This window comes from Pituophis catenifer, unplaced genomic scaffold (assembly GCF_029215685.1).
Source record: "Pituophis catenifer annectens isolate HBS135680 unplaced genomic scaffold, rPitCat1.0.hap2 SCAF_6, whole genome shotgun sequence".
NCBI classification, from domain to species: domain Eukaryota; kingdom Metazoa; phylum Chordata; class Lepidosauria; order Squamata; family Colubridae; genus Pituophis; species Pituophis catenifer.
The window spans coordinates 95,650,316-95,667,009 of record NW_027256886.1 but is presented as its reverse complement, the minus strand read 5'-3'; the positions used below and the strand labels follow the sequence as shown (position 1 = coordinate 95,667,009).

At 39.7% G+C, this 16,694-nt stretch overlaps 1 protein-coding gene across 3 annotated transcripts in view; it reads right to left on the bottom strand.

Annotated features, from left to right (window-relative positions):
* Nucleotides 1–16,694, bottom strand: part of NDST2 (N-deacetylase and N-sulfotransferase 2) — a 111,578-nt gene that overhangs the window by 27,394 nt on the left and 67,490 nt on the right. For all 3 annotated transcript variants that reach the window (XM_070944976.1, XM_070944978.1, XM_070944977.1), the window contains exons 2-3: nt 4,924–6,294; nt 321–408 (exon numbers count right to left, since the gene is read on the bottom strand). In XM_070944976.1, the coding sequence (XP_070801077.1) occupies nt 321–408; nt 4,924–5,916 (1,081 nt within the window). In that variant the 5' untranslated portion in view covers nt 5,917–6,294. The remainder of the gene's footprint in view (nt 1–320; nt 409–4,923; nt 6,295–16,694) is intronic.

Sequence of the window (16,694 nt, the reverse complement as noted above, 5' to 3'; positions counted from 1 at the left end):
GAAATCTATAAATAGAAGCAAGAAGCTGACTGATAAAAGAAATCCTGGGTGAATATTCTAACTGTACCAGTTATTTCTTTGTTATTTTTCACTATGCAATGAAATATGGCTTTCTTTTGAATCAGCAGGCTTATTTACTTAAAACGTTAATATACCGGTAGCTGCCCATTTTATACCAAACTCAGGGCAGCTCCCAGTCAAGGTTGCCTGAATCTAGCCAACTCAGGAGAGTATGATTAAGCAAATATGATTAAGTGTGAATCCAACATGAATTTGCTCCTAAGAAATGGGCTAACTTCATATAGAACAAAAAATCTTACCAGTGTGGTAGAATTTCCCAGAGAATCCCAGATTGAAAGTGAAATTGGGAACCAGAGCCCTCAACTTGTTCTGAGTGTTTAAAAGAGCCTGCAAGGAAAGAAGAGAGAAAGGCTGAGAGAAACCATTCAAACCAGTTTCTTAATCAACTCACATGTTGCTAGGAATTCATACCCTTTTCAATAGCGTCCTCTTTCATTACTTTTATCAAGCGCATAAACTGGAAAAGTTTAGACAGCCCCACATCACCATCCCTCTCCCACTTTCAGGCTTCCCAAAACCAAAGTTTCTGGGTTGAAATATACCAGAGTCAGTATTCTGGGCCTGCTAAATCTGCCTTCTTCTGGGTCTGTGTTTTGAGGAGATATTTCATTGATCTTTAACTGCTCTGGCATTTTCTGGACTTGTGGCATCTTTCCCGGTCTATACACAAATCTGAGCATTTGTGACTCCAGTCACAATTGTTGACTTTAAAGACAACTTTAAATTGTCTCCACAATCATTCTGGACACCTTTTCTTATTGATTCCCTTTTTTTTTAGAAGTTTGCTATTTTAAAATCAAACATGGCTGTTTTGAGTTTTTCAACAACTGGCATCTTAAATCTTCACTGATTGTTAATATCTTGGTTAGTTTCCAAAAAATATGCACAATCTAAAAAAGAAAGAAACAAAATGTCCAAGGTCATTGAGTTCCATAGGTGGGTTTGGGGCATGTGTTTTCTATGTCTAAATTCAGCATTTGAATAACTGCAATTCTGGTGGCTCTCCAACATCAAAATTTTAATAATTACGATCCACATTCTGAATTACTAATTGAGGTTCCATATAGTCCTCTTAGAATGTCTGCTTGTGTGTTGTTTGTTTAAGAGTGGATAATTGTCTCATTCTTTAAAACGCGATTTCATATTTAGTGTTCCACTGTTCCACTATATACATATATATAGTTGATATACATATAATTTCTAAGCAACCTCATTTGACTAAAATCCCTTTTGGTACTTGACATCTGCATTCTGTGTTACTGAGTCCTGACATTCTGAAGCATCCGGGAAGGTATGTCTTCAAAACAGGGGTGAAATGCTCCTGGTTCGGACCGGCTTGGGCGAGTAGGTAGTGAGGGCGGCAGGCAGTTCGGAGAACCGGTAGCAAAAATCCCTGCCCCCGCCCCCCATGCCCAGCTGAGCCGCGCGATCATCAGAGGTTTTTTTTCTTTTAAATGCCTCTGACGATGCAAGCTCTGATGATCCCAGCTGAGTTCCCTGATCGGCAAAGGGTTTTTAAAAAACCTTCTGACGATCGGGCAACTCAGCTGGGCTCGTCAGAGCCTTTTGAAAGCATTTTTTACATGGTTTTACATGTAAAAAAATGGTTTTAAAAATAAAAAAAAATTGGCCACGCCAACCCAGTCACATTACCCCCCCCACCAAGCCACGCCCACAGAACTGGTAGTAAGAAATTTTAGATTTCACCACTGCCTCAAAGAGAAAGATAATGCTAAGCAGCTTAGCAAAGTATAGTTAAGTATAGTAACTTGGGTTACTATAACAACACACGTGTCAGTTGATAAATTCAAAAAATTCCCATTTCTCAGGAAACTGCACCAATCCTACTGAGAGCAAACCTCCACCCAATTAGGTTCAAGAACATCCCCAAACGTCTGCTCTTTACAGGGTGTTTCTTGATTTAATATGCTTCTCAAGATCAGTTCTCAAAATATCCACAAGCTTGATAATCAATCACTATCAATAAAAGGCAGAAATAGAAGATTTCCAAACGCTATTTGCAGGTACTGTTCCATCTTTCTTCTGAGATTTTAGAATATTGAAAACAAATCCATTTACAATTGATTTAGTTTGACTGATGTAACTTTCCTAAACAACATTTATCAGATGCTTCTTACTTCTTTGTCACAGCAGGAAAGTATATTACTTCTAGGCAATGCTCCATACTTTCTATTTTATTATGCAAATATATTTGTTCCTATAATTACATAACTATTTTACTTCTGAAAATTATAACCTGATACATATTCCCCTGTTTTTATTCTTTTTTAAGAACATGCACGGATTGAATGAAAGCAAAGATCCCTGTTTTTGTAAGGCCAATTACATCTGATTTGCTCATCGTGTAGTTTAATTTTATTTACTCTTCCAAGACCTATTTCAGAATTAGTGTGAATATGAAAGGAAAAACCCAGCAAACAGGTTCTTGAAGGCAAGAAGACAAGAAAAACGCTGCTGAGCTTCTGGGTACATTGACCAACCCCTTGGTCAAGACTATTTCCAAAAAGTGGGGGATTTCCCTCAGCAAATTCCCATTTCACACCAGTTTCCTTTGGTTTTTTCCTATCAGTTCCATTTTTTCTCTCCCAATCTTTTCAAATAAAAAGTCAAAAAAATACAAGCAAATTAAGAGTATGTATATTCTTCCAACTTGTTGCTTGGTGTACATCAGAAAATATATTTAAAAAAAAATTATTTTAACAAGATGATGATTTGAAAACAAGCAGCTGAATGTGTCACACTGAAACTAGATTTGACAGTGAGTTCATATACTTACATTCTGGAATTAATTTGCAAAAAACATGCCAACTATTTTGACACTGGGAAATGTTCCTCCACTGCACCTCTCATTTAAGAAGTCAACAAACTTGCAAAATTACCTTTTGTTTTTTGTTTTGAAAAAAGAAGTTAATCTTTCCACCTTGGCAGAGATTCTCTTTCAAATGCATAAAAGTAAGTATTATCTTCTTAGCATCAAATCCCTTCAATTTATGTCAGATTAATGCTCCATTTCACACTGCTAAACTGGTAAACAAAGTATGTTTTAGAATGATCTCATCTGAGTCTTTCTGTAATCATCAGAGAAGCTTTGCAAAGGGAGGTTAACTTCTATAATTCCACACAGGACTATCAGTGAAGCTCTGGGTTTCATCCTTGGCTGGGATCCATCTTGCAACAATTTGGAATAAAAGATTCAGAGAAATGACAAAAATAAAAGCAGTTGCTCGACAACCATCACTTAAAAGAGGCTGGGAATTATACCTGAAATCAACAGGATTTCTAATTTGAGCTTATGCTCTTTGGATAAACCCAGGGTTTTAGTTAGGATTTTCCAAGTCTGGCAGGTTCTCACCATCTTTGCATGAGGACATTACAGGCTCTGCCTTTCTCACTACATTCATTTGTTGCGTCAACTCCCCCACTCTTGAGTACAGGACCACAAGTTTAGATCACTTTAGTGGTCTGGCTTTATGTTTGGACTTTCCCGGCTTCTCAAGCATGCACCACAGTTTTATAAGAAAGATGGGAGTCTTCTTTTTCCTACTGTACCAGACTTTTGGGAAAGAGAAAACAGCATAAAACCACTCTTCTTCTCCAAAACACAGTTCAATGTCACTATTAAAATGAAACCTTGCTCCACTGAGTGCACCATCTACTAACTACTTGGAAGACGTACCTACACTTCTTTCGTTACTTCTCCTGAACAGAAGAATAAAGCAAAGCTGACCCTTCTGTAACTTAGCAAGGGTTCATAAAAGGGATTAAAACAAAATAAAACAAAACAAAACAAAACAAAACAAAAACACACACAACTAGCAGGATTGGCCTGACTATCCTGTTTATGGGGTCTTGTATTATTCACCAGGAAAAGATATCCAGATTATTCTATTCCTATATTTTTCAACAGAAATCCATTTTTATGGGAAGCTGCATTACAATTACTACTATTTTAAAAACAGTAATGGAAACAGGCTCAGCTCTTATGAGATGTTATTATGAAACAAACTCTTAAAAGTGCACCACAAGCAATATTTAAAAGGGCTTGAACTTCTCACTTTAAATGAACTTCAAAATATGCTGCTATATAAACATTTATAAAATAGATCATGCAAATCTGTCAGAGGAATAATTTTTCAAACTACTGTGAAATCTTTAACCTCATATTCTATTGACACTTAGATAACTTTCTTTAAACCCAATGCTATATATTAATCAATATATAGCAAGTAGAAAAATCCAGCGGGGTCATTCTCCTAGCAAATTTATTATTTTATCCTTACTGTACTCAAAAATGTAATGCCTAAACCTATGGCTTCTCTAGGGTTTGGAAAATGGGCAATAAATTTCATCCACACTGCCATCTCTTACCAAATGCATGCTGAATTAGCAATTATTTAAAATGTCCCCTGTCAGCCTAGCTCTACTTTCCTCCTGAGGATTGTTAAGTTTGAATTTGTAATGAAACAAAGACTGAATTTAGCAAACCCACTCACATCATTGGTACAAAAGATAAATGCAGACTGTTGTGATAGCAAATCTCGTGATCTCTTCTTCAACGTCAGATAAGGATTAGGGGGTGACAGTTTTAGAACAAAAGACATTTGATCTTTCATTTCCCCCAAAATTGATGATCTCAGAATTTAGAGAAGGGAAAAAGCTATTTCACAAAGAATTAGTATTTTTTTTTAAAAAAAGCTTTGCAATTCTCATATGTTTAACGGAAACAGTGAGAATCTATATCCTTTTGAATTTATTAGTAAAGATACTTGGTGTTATGACAGTTGTTTACTTTATATTCCCATTCACTCTGTTCCACATTACCTCTACATCAGACACCTTCATGCGTGTCCCCTCTTTGCCCACAAAGATATCATCAATGTCCACAAGGATGTAGCGGTCAAGGGTCAGACAGAGACGCTTGCCAGTCAGGTAAGCAATCGCATCAACAAAGATGAGCTTGTGCAGCCAGAAATTGAGATTATTACCAAAAAGAACCCTCTGGATACCATCATGGAGACCAAGATCCTGCACCACTGTGGCATGCAGAGCTCTGTGCGTAGTCAGGTGAGGGATTGACTCAGACGATTTGGTGCTGGCCATCAATACAGGTTCGTAGGTTGTGTGATTTGACTGGAACACCGTCCAATCGTCCCCAGGCAGAGGGCCCTGTTCCACTTCATTAGCCTGGGTAACATACAGAAGTGGGGCACTGGGATTGATGTGATAATCTCGCAGTCCCAAATTGGAATGTAGGAAGAGAGGAAAGCCTTTGAGCTGAGCACTAAGTAAGCTGTTCTCATTTGCCTTGAAGAAACCGATGATTCCTACTCCATATTCCACACAGTATTTGTCCAAAAGATCCCTGTTCCAGGTATCCAGGTTCACATATTTAAGGATATTCTCATAGATAATAAGAGCATAGCGACCATGGTCCTTGTCCATTAGAGTGGGCATATCTCCCTTTCCAGGAGCAATCTCTGTCCTGTATTTAAACCGACTAGATTCTAAGATGGCCACAATCTCTTGACCCAATTGGGAATAAATGCTTTCCACAAAAACTAGCACCACAGGGTCTGTGCGTGAGTTGTCCACTGATTTTGTAAGCCTCCAGCTTGCCTGGGGCTGGATGAGGATCCTGTGTTGATTACTGCAATCGCTGAAGGGCAGAGGGGGTGGTTCCTTGATTTTGGGACTGTTAGTGACATAGTAAGCCAGGAAGCACATGGAGACCAGGCTGAAGGCAATAAGCAGCAGAATCAGTCTGTGGAGCTCTAACTGTCGCACATGCCTCACCACTTTCCACAGCTGAATCATGATGAGGTGGGTGGCTTAATCTTGCCTCAAGTTTGGCACCTATCAAGCTGCCTTGGTGTCTCCAGCGCCACCACCAGAAGAGCCAGTGGCAGCTCACAGAAAACAAATGTAGGCTGCAGAGAGGAAACAGGCCTAAGTGAGCAGCTGTAAGACTAGATCCCCAGTGATCTGCCATTTATCTCAAGTGACCATGGCCTTCAATTCCCATTGCTCCCTTGAGCACTTCCTCCTTTTTGTTTCTTTGCTGGCTGAGAAGAATCCTAGGAAGCAAGGAGGCTACATGCACTTGTAAGAAAAGTATAGGCTCTCCAGAAAATGAAGTAGTGCCACCAACTGATGAGCTTGCCAATCACATGGTTGTTATTCTGAATTCGCCACCTGCAATAAAAAGTAAGATAAATTTAGGAGTTCTAGAAGATCAACAGTGAAAAGAAGATGCAGTGAAATGCCTATGATGACCTATTAAAATCACCCATTGCTTCTGATATTATCAATAGAGATAAGTGGACTTACAAAGAGTGCTCAGCATTCCAACCTGCCACCCCTAATTTCAGGACTTTCTATTTCATGTCTCCCCTACCAATGATTTCTAATGCCCTCTGAGTATGTTCAATTCTTCCTGGACTTTTCTGTGTTTCATTTTCCCTTTCAAGGTTTCTTCCTATGTGTATGTGTTTCTATTCCCGCAACCATCACATTATTTCCCCTTGTTTTTCAAGAATACTCTTTGGTTTCCTTGATGTCACAATTCAGCCCAGAGCTGGCTACTAGCATATGTGAGGTGAATTGGGAAATCATGTCTGTGATGTGCAAGTAAGGTGTACTCAGAGCAATTCCATTCCTAGCTTCTGGTGTAAAAATACTTTTTAGAAGATCCCTTAATGAATAAGGAAACATGTATACAGCTAGTCCTCAGCTTACAACCATAGTGGAGCCTGCCCATTATGGGCATAAATTGTAACCATCGTAACATGGATCATCATGGGATTGATCTACTTTTAAAACCCCTTTCTGCAGTGGTTGTTAAATGAGTGTGGTAGCTGTAATGTGAGTGCTGCAGTGGTTAAGCAAACTAGTTGCTAGTTGCTTACTATTGGTGACTTTGCCAAAAAACAGAAGTAAATGACAGGTTTTAGCAAAAATGTTGTAAATCAGTCGTGTGATACTGCCAAAATGTTGGCCAGTTGCTAAGTGCCCAATTGGAACTGGAACGTTGGCACATGGGGGGGAGGGGTGGACAGCATAGTTTTGAACGGTTGAAGGACTTGAAGCATCGAGGACGACTGTCATTAACCGTTCCTTATTTCAGAGAATTACCAGATTTTCCACACTGATATAGTGTTATTTTATCATCAGAGTTGCTTTACATTCATGCTATCAAGATTTTTAAAAATTCCAAAATAGTTACCACCATAAACTCAAACAAAAGGAAATGAGGAACTCTAGAATATCATCATTACAATATAGGAAAAACTCTTTGGTGTTATTTGTCTGATAACAGAACGTGCACCAATGCATTTATTTTTGGAATGAGATAATCACACAAATTATGCAACATGTAATATTTGTGATGCCACAATGATACTGTCCTTTGAGAAATAACAATCTTTTCTACAGTAAGTCTGTTAAAATGAGATTTTATTTACTCTTATTTTTTTCCTTAGGTTTTTAAATTCACAAATCATAAAATTAACTCATCTAGGCTTAGGTGAATAAGTTAAATACTGTACTAGTAGTGTCTATGGAGATTCTCAGTCATCCAGGTCATGGTTGCCCTAAAAATGCTTTTTCAAGAGGCAACTGGACTTTCTGGTTTTTCTTTGAAGATGTTTCGCTTCTCATCCAAGAAGCAAAATGTCTTCAAAGAAAAAACCAGAAAGTCCAGTTGCCTCTTGAAAAAGCATCTTTGGGTTAAATACTAGTATGAAATCTTTAAATTGTAAATACATAAACTATTTAGTAAGTACAAGTTGTTGGAAAATACTAGAAAGAATAAAGTGCAGGAATAAGTAAAAGAAAATAAGTTAATATTTTTCAAAGTATTCAAAAACTCCCTACTTTATGCCTCAATTACCGAAGATGCCAAAATACACAAAATTAAGAAAATCTGATCAGAAACAGATGCCCTGTGCCCTCAAAGTAGAGACTCAAATCAAGTTTGTGAAGCAGAGACCACTCCTGTTTAAGAGAAATACCCCATTTTACTTATTCAGCTATCTCCATTCTAATGGCTAAGTGTAACACAATAATTTTTAACAGACTTCTAAAGAATTTAGAGGAAAATTTGCTTTGAGGGTATCAAGTTGTGTGGGGAAAAATGTTACTTTTCAGTCCTTCAAGATACCACAACTGTTTTAAATATGTATTTATAGACCAAGTATGGTTTTATGGGCGAGTAGTCTTATTGGTAAAGCTGATTTTAGTCTTCATTAGAAGAAGAAACTAATCTGATCACCATTTAATGTTTCTTGCTATAAAATCTGCCTAGGTAAGAAACTTTCTATAGCAAATAAATGAAGCCAGGAATCTCATAACTGCTCACATTTAAGAATTTCTCTTTCACAAAATTAAAATCTAACTAGTAAACAATCTTTTAATTTTATTTATACAGGTCATCCTCAACTCATGACAACTGAGCCTGGAATTTTGGTCATTGGGAAGGTACCATATTTTCCGGCGTATAAGACGACTGGGCGTATAAGATGACCCCCAAATTTTCCTGTTAAAATATAAGGTTTGGGCTATACTCGCTGTATAAGACTACCCCTCTTCCAACGCACACCAAATAAAAATTAAAAAAAAATCAACTGGCTCACCCACAATGTAAAAGCAGCTGTGCTAGACCCAAAATGGCCCCTGAAACAAGCAGGAACCTCACACAGCCACAAAAAGCCCAAAAAAACAACTTTCACACTTTACACACACACAACACAACACAACACAACACAACACAACACAACACAACACAACACAACTGGCTCATCCACAATGTAAAAGCAGCTGTGCTAGACCCAAAATGGCCCCTGCAACAAGCAGGAACCTCACACAGCCACAAAAAGCCCAAAAACCCAACTTTCACACTTTACACACACAAAATTCCACATACAGCTTTGTGAGATTTTGTGTTTGTGTAGTTAGAGTGAAACACTACAGAAACAGTAAATCTCAGAAAGCTGCACAAATATTATTTTATTTTATTTTATTTTATTTTTATTTTTATATGAAAGCTAAATTTAAAACTTCCTAAACTTTAAATGGCTAGGTCTAAAAAAGAACAACTAAAAAAACCCCAATTAACTATTTTTTTTTAAAGATCCCAAAGGGGAAAAAAACTTACCCAATAGAACAGGGGTTTCCAACCTTGGCAACTTTAAGACTTATAGACTTCAACTCCCAGAATTCCTCAGCCAGCTTTGTTTTGCTGGCTGAGGAATTCTGGGAGTTGAAGTCCACAACTCCCTGCCTGCTTGATTGCAGGCAGGGAGTTGCTTGCTGATGGAATGGATTCAGGCAAGCGAAGCAAGGCAAGCAGCTAAGGCAGTGGTTCTCAACCTTCCTAATGCCACGACCCTTTAATACAGTTCCTCATGTTGTGGTGACCCCCAACGATAAAGTTATCCCTAAAACCATCAAAAATATGATTTTTCCAATGGTCTTAGGTCAGGGGTCCCCAACCTTTTGGACCTCAGGGACCATCAACTTCATAATTTTAAATTTCGTGGACCACTAATACGAATCCAGTGCACCGCTTGCTGAAGCACCTGGACTCCCAGTACGGGATGGGGTCCTTCAGGCACTCTCCCTCCTCTCTGTCTCTCTCTTTCATTCTCTCTTTCTCTGTCTCATTCTCTCTTTCTCTCTCTCTCTCCCTTTCTTTCTCTCCCACTCTTTCTCATTCTCTTTCTCTCTCTCTCATTTTCGCTTTCTCTCTCTCTTTCTCTCCCACTCTTTCTCATTCTCTTTCTCTCTCCCCCCCTCTCCCCCCCTCTCATTCTCTTTCTCTCTCCCCCTTTCTCATTCTTTCTTTCCCCCACTCTTTCTCTCTCCCCTCTAATTCTTTCTCCCCCTCTTTCTCTCTCTTTCTCCCACTCTCTCTCTCTCTCTCTTTCTCTCTCCCCCACTCTCTCTCATTCTCTTTCTCTCTGCCCCCCTTTCTCTCTCTCCCCCCACTCTCTTTCTCTCTCCCCCTTTCTTTCTCTCTCCCACTCTTTCTCTCTCATTCTCTTTCTCTCTCTCTCCCCACTCTCTCCCTTTCATTCTGATTCTGATTCTGATTCTCTTTCATTTTCTCTCTCTCTCTCTCTGATTCTTTGATTCTCTTTCATTCTCTGTCTCTTTCTGTCTCTCATTCTCTCTCACTCTCTCTCTGATTCTCTCTTTCTCTCATTCTCTTTCATTCTGTCTTTCTCTCTCTTTCATTCTTTGTTTCTTTCTCTCTCTGTCTCATTCTGATTCTCTCTCTCTCATTCTCTCTTTCATTCTTTGTCTCTTTCTCTCTCTGTCTCATTCTGATTCTCTCTCTTTCTCTCTCATTCTCTCTCTCTCTCATCTCATGGGCCAGCCAGTGTCTTGGGGCTGAGAGGAAGTCAAGCATCTCCCTGAGAGACTGAGGGCCGGAAGAAGTGTGGGAGCGAAGCACTACTTGAACTTGTGCGGCATGAGCATTCGCCTTGGTATATTTGCGCCAGCCGATGGCCAAGGCAGCCCTCATCTCTCTGCTGAAAGTGCAGCATCAGGATTCTGCCTTGGTATATTTGCGGCGCAAGGCAGCCTTCGTTTCCTGCTGCTTGGGACTCAGAGTGGTAAATGGTGACTGGTCCGGGGAGCAGCTGGATTTTGCTCTCCATTGCGGACGCCAGATCAGCCCCCTGCAAGATCTTATCTTTCGAGGAGCGCTCCCTGAAGCGGGGCTGGAAACTTTGGTTGGGCTCCTTGAGAGAGGAGAGCTTGCAGGGGGGCGATCTGGTGTCTGCAATGGAGAGCAAAATCCGGCTTTTTCTCTCTGCTGTAAGAGTGGCATCAGGATTCCGCCTTGGTATATTTGCGGCACAAGGCAGCCCTCCTCTCCTGATGCTTGGGACTCAGAGCGGTAAATGGTGACTGGTCCGGGGAGCAGCTGGATTTTGCTTTCCATTGCGGACGCCAGATCAGCCCCCTGCAAGATCTCATCTTTCGAGGAGCGCTCCCTGAAGTGGGGCTGGAAACTTTGGTCGGGCTCCTCGAGATATGAGATCTTGCAGGGGGCTGACCTGGCATCCGCAATGGAAAGCAAAATCCAGCTGTTCCCTGGACCAGTCACTATTTACTGGTTTGAGTCCCAAGCATCAGGAGAGGAGGGCTGCCTTGTGCCGCAAATATACCAAGGCGGAATCCTGATGCCGCTCTTAAGCAGAGAGAAGAAGCCGGATTTTGCTCTCCATTGCAGACACCAGATCGCCCCCCTGCAAGCTCTCCTCTCTCAAGCAGCCCAACCAAAGTTTCCAGCCCCGCTTCAGGGAGCGCTCCTCGAGAGACAAGAGCTTGCAGGGGGCCGATCTGGCATCCGGATTAGAGAGCAAAATCCAGCTGCTCTCCGGATCAGACGCCATTTACCACTCTGAGTCCCAGGCAGCAGGAGAGGAGGGCTGCCTTGCGCCACTGGCTGGCACAAATATACCAAGGCGGAATGCTGTTGCCGTACAAATGAAAGGAGTGCTTCACTCCCACAGCTTCCAGCCATCGCAAACGCCGCTTCTTCCCGCTTCTGCCGCCCCCTCCCCCACCGCCACAACAGCACCATTCATTCCAGATGGCGAGGGCTGCGCTCGTTTTTCTGTATTGCACCACCTGCAAAACCCCTGTGAAAGGGTTGTTTGACCCCCAACCACTGAGCTAAGGTAAGCAAGCTGGAGGGGGAAAAGTTTTTCCCTTCTCCATGGCTCTGGCGATCCCAGCTGATTAGCAGATCGTCAGAGCTGGGATCGCCAGAGCCATTTAAGGCTCGTCAGAGCCTTTCGGGCTGGTCTGCCTGGTTACAGGAGAATGACACCTGGCGTATAACACGACCCCCGACTTTTGAGAAAATTTTCATGTGTTAAAAAGTCGTCTTATATGCCGGAAAATACGGTAAGTAGAACAGCGGGGGGGCTGGGGGATCAGCTGTGCAGCGCAGTTTAGCTTTGCTAGAAAGTAGGAAATCCTGCTTTCTAGCGAAGCTAAATCATGTTCCACAGCTGATTCCCCCCCCCTCGCTTCCACTTACCTTCCCAATCCTTCTTTTGGCATGTACTGCGCATGTGTGCATGCACACAGAGCACGCGTTTGGTGTGTGTTGCACATGTGCGCACAGTACACATTTGGCGTGCAGTGCATATGTTTAGCCAGCAAACTGGTGGCAAATCAGTTTGGAGTTCAACACTGACCCACATACTAGTGGATCTAGTCAGTCGAGGCCTCCTGAACCATTGTAGGGCGAGATGCAATGCTCCACTGGTTGTAAGGGTGGGCACGCTTTCAAGTGCCCAAATATTGATCATGTAACTGCTGGGGTGCTGCAACAGTTGGAACTTCAAGTAAGGGTCATAAATCCCTTCATTCAGCACCGTGGTAATTTTCAACAGTCCCTGAACAAATGCTTGTAAGTTGAGGAGTATCTGTAGTAGTAGTTATTTATGGTTAATTTCAATATTTTATGTTGCTTTTCTACTTTACAGCATTCAAAATGGATTCACAAAAATAATTAAATTGGAAATGAAGTAAATCTGTATAAGGAAGATCAAATTGCCTATCACTGAAAACAGATGAAACAAACTGCCTATCACCTCATAGTTTCTTTCAGCTTTTAAGTTTGCCTTACAAAGATTTTTTCCTACAAGTCAAAATACATCAAAATTCTAGGGCCAGTTCCACGCTCATCAGACACGCATCTGCTATTCAAAAAGAAGCAGATGTGCAAAGCTGTAGGACTAGTTCGGTCAAATCAAGAACCAACACCAAGTGACTACATCAATTTGTGTCCAAGGACAACTCTTCATAGAAATGTTTTGTTCCAAGAATGCAAGCACAAGCAAACATACACATGTACATGCACGCACGCACGCGCGCGCGCGCGCACACACACACACACACACACACACACACCCTTCATCAGACTGCCAGGCTTTTGAGAAGCCGACTCATCGAGGCCTTGCCAGCTGGCCCAGTATTTTTATAGAAGTGTTGGGATGGCATCAACAATCTAAAACCAAGTGAAATGACACAATGAAGTACGATGCCTAGCAGCAATCTCTGTGTTCAGATGACTAGACTTCCCGGCGGGCTCTAAGGAATCCTAAGAAGTCCAGATCTTCATGTGACCTGCCCACTTAGCTATTTGAAAGCCAGGACTGGCTAATTTTATATGAACTACGGTATTTTGAGCTCCTTCAGGATTGAGAGAGTTCTGCAGTACTTTCGCTATAAGAATTCAGCAGAATACCCTCCCCAGCCAATGAGCTAATGAATACAAACATGACTTCACAGCAGGTCTAAGATATCTTTTTATTCCTCTAACTACCAGCCTTTTATCAACACCACATTAATACTGACCATCCTATCTAAATGTCTAGGACCTAATCAATTATCTCCAAGGGTGTTGAAAAGTTGCGGATGTTATCTCAAAAGACCCATTCCGTGATCTTTGAGAAGGTATGGAGGATGGGTTTAACTGCCAGAAGATTGGTGAAGACAAATGCTCCTATCTTCAAAGATAAAAGGAAAAGAGAACTAGAGCAGATTAGTCAGCCTCACATCAATATCCGGCAAAACTGGCAAGAGATTATTACGGAATTCTTCTTTGAACATTTATAAAATAATTCATACCTTGGCAAAAGCCTGTGTCTACTTTTCTTTTTTAAAATAATTTTTATTGAAGATATTTTTAATAAAGTAAAAACCATGAAAGAAAATAAACATAATAAAAAGAATAAAATGTGAAAAAAGAAAACAGAAAATAAGGGGAAGGGAGAAAAGGAAACGAAAAGGAAAATAAAGGTTATAAAGAATTTTCAAACCCAGAAATCACAAATTCATTTTTCTCTTTTTTTCAGCAACAAAGTCCATAAGGAGTTTCCAGTCACTGATAAATGTAGTTGATGATCTGTAATCAAACAATTCAATTTTGTCACTTCTGCTCTATTTCTGTCATCTTAACCAACCTTTCCTCCATCATGGGTATTTCAGAGTCAGACCTATCTCACAGTAGTAACCAGATATAAAAATAATCTTCTATGGCTCTTTTCTAAAGAACAACTAACATTCAAAGCAACTTGATCTATTTTTTTTTTATAAAAATGACCAGTTTAGTTGAACCTAATGAGCATCTAGTATAATAGTAGTGCCATGTTAAGCTAGAAGGAAAGATTCAGTGACACAGAAAGAGGTTCTGGATATTCAGCTGTTCAACATAATTATAAATGACTTAGATGAGGGATTAGAAAATATTAGAAAATATGATTAATCTTAAATGACAGTAACAAAATTCAGGAATATCTTAACAACTATATTTTTTTTTTATTGCAAAAGTTTTACAATTACATTTTCACCCCTTTTTTCACCCCCCCACCTCCCTCCCCAAACTTCCCATCCTCCCTAACCCTCCCTAACCCTCCCCCCCCAGACTTCCCTATTACATACTCATAACTAATAACACTAATATATAAACCTGAACCCATCCCTCCCCCTATATAATTTTTCCTCTTTGTCTCTTTACATTAAAATATTTCTAATACATTATTTTCAAATAAAAGCTATTTGATACTTTCTAGTTTGGTATTTGTTCTGAACATATTCTATCCACCTTTTCCATTCCCATTCATAAGTCTCTTGTGAACAATCTTTTAAATACGCTGAAATCTTCGCCATCTCTGCAAAACTGGCCATCTTCAAAGTCCATTCCTCGATAGTAGGCAAAGCTTCATTCTTCCAATATTTACCTATCAACAATCTTGCTGCTGTTATCATATACAATATTAGTTTTATTTCACCCCGTGTAAAACCCTTAACTATACCCAATAAAAACAATTGTGGAGAAAATTGAATTTTTTTCTTCAAAACATTCTGCATGACCCACCAAATTTTTATCCAAAAAGCCTTAACTTTCCTACAGGTCCACCATACATGATAATACGTAGCATCCAAACATTCGCATCTCCAACATTTTGGCTGAACATTAGGGTACATACATGACAACTTTTTAGGATCCAAATGCCATCTATAAAACATTTTATAAAAATTTTCCCTCAAATTCTGCGACTGTGTGAACTTAACATTCTGAACCCAAATTTTTTCCCATGTTTCCAACATCACTGGTTCTTCAAAATTTTGTGCCCACTTAATCATACAATCTTTAACTAATTCAGTTTCTGAGTCCCTTTCTAACAAAACATTATAAAGCCTTTTAATATGCATTGGACCTTTCTCTCTTATATGTCTAACTAATTCTTCCTCATGCAGTATAATACCAGTTTTTTGGTCCTCTTTCCATCTCATTTGTAATTGATTATATTGTAACCAGGTTAAATTAATCCCTTCGTCCAACAGTGTCTGCAATGTCTTCAGCTGCCATCTGCCCGCATCTGTAAAAAGAACCTCTTTGTATAAAAACCCCCCGAGTGACATTATATTTGTATTCCACAAGGTATGACCAAGATCCAGCCATAGCGGTATTTTATAATCCCATTTGAGTCGGTGCTTCTTCCAAACTCTCATCAAAGAATCTCTGAGTATATGACTTTTAAATACTTTATCAACTTTATCATCATAAAATAAGTAAGCATGCCATCCAAATTCAAGATCAAAACTTTCTGCATTCAATATTCCAGCCTTTTTATTTCCAAACCAATCACTTGTTAAAGTTAAAGCTGCTGCATCATAATATAACTGTAGGTTTGGGAGTTTAAGGCCTCCTCTTTCCGGAACATCTTGCATAATTTTCAATTTCACTCTCGGCTTTTTCTCGTTCCAGACAAACTTATTCACACCAGACTGCCAGACTTTCAGTTGTTTATCACTTTTAAGCACCGGAATCATTTGAAACAAAAACAGAAATCTTGGCAAAATATTCATCTTAACTGCTGCTATTCTTCCAAGTAAAGACAGTTGCAGCTTTTTCCAAGTCTCCATGTCTTTCTGAACCTCTCGCCACAACACCTCATAATTATTTTGAAACAATTTCATATTTGATTCTGCAACCTGAACTCCAAGATATTTTACCTTAGGTACAATTTCAAAACCTGCCCTCCTTTCAAGCTCATGTTTACGATCTTGTGTCATATTCTTAACTATCATTTTAGTCTTTTTTGAGTTCAGTTTAAAACCTGAAACTCTACCATAGTCTTGTATAATATCGTTCATCAGGATTGTTGATTCCATTGGTTGTGATAGGGTAACAACCAGATCATCTGCAAATGCCTTTATTCTGTAATCCTCTTGCCTTATCACTATACCTTTCAAAATTTTTGAGTCCCGTATTGTATTTAGCAAGACTTCCAATGTTAAAATAAATAAAAGTGGGGACAACGGACATCCCTGTCTTGTTCCTTTTTCAATTTTAAACTCTGTCGTCAAACTTCCATTAATAATAATCTGTGCTTTTTGCTCTTGATAAATTGCTGAAATCGCCTGTATAAATTGGTCCCCAAAGCCCATCTTTTTTAAAGTCTTTAGTAGAAAGTTCCAATCCACTCTATCAAAGGCCTTCTCCGCATCCAAAAAAACCAGCACTGCAGAAATCTGTTTATTCTTATCAAGATATTCCAATA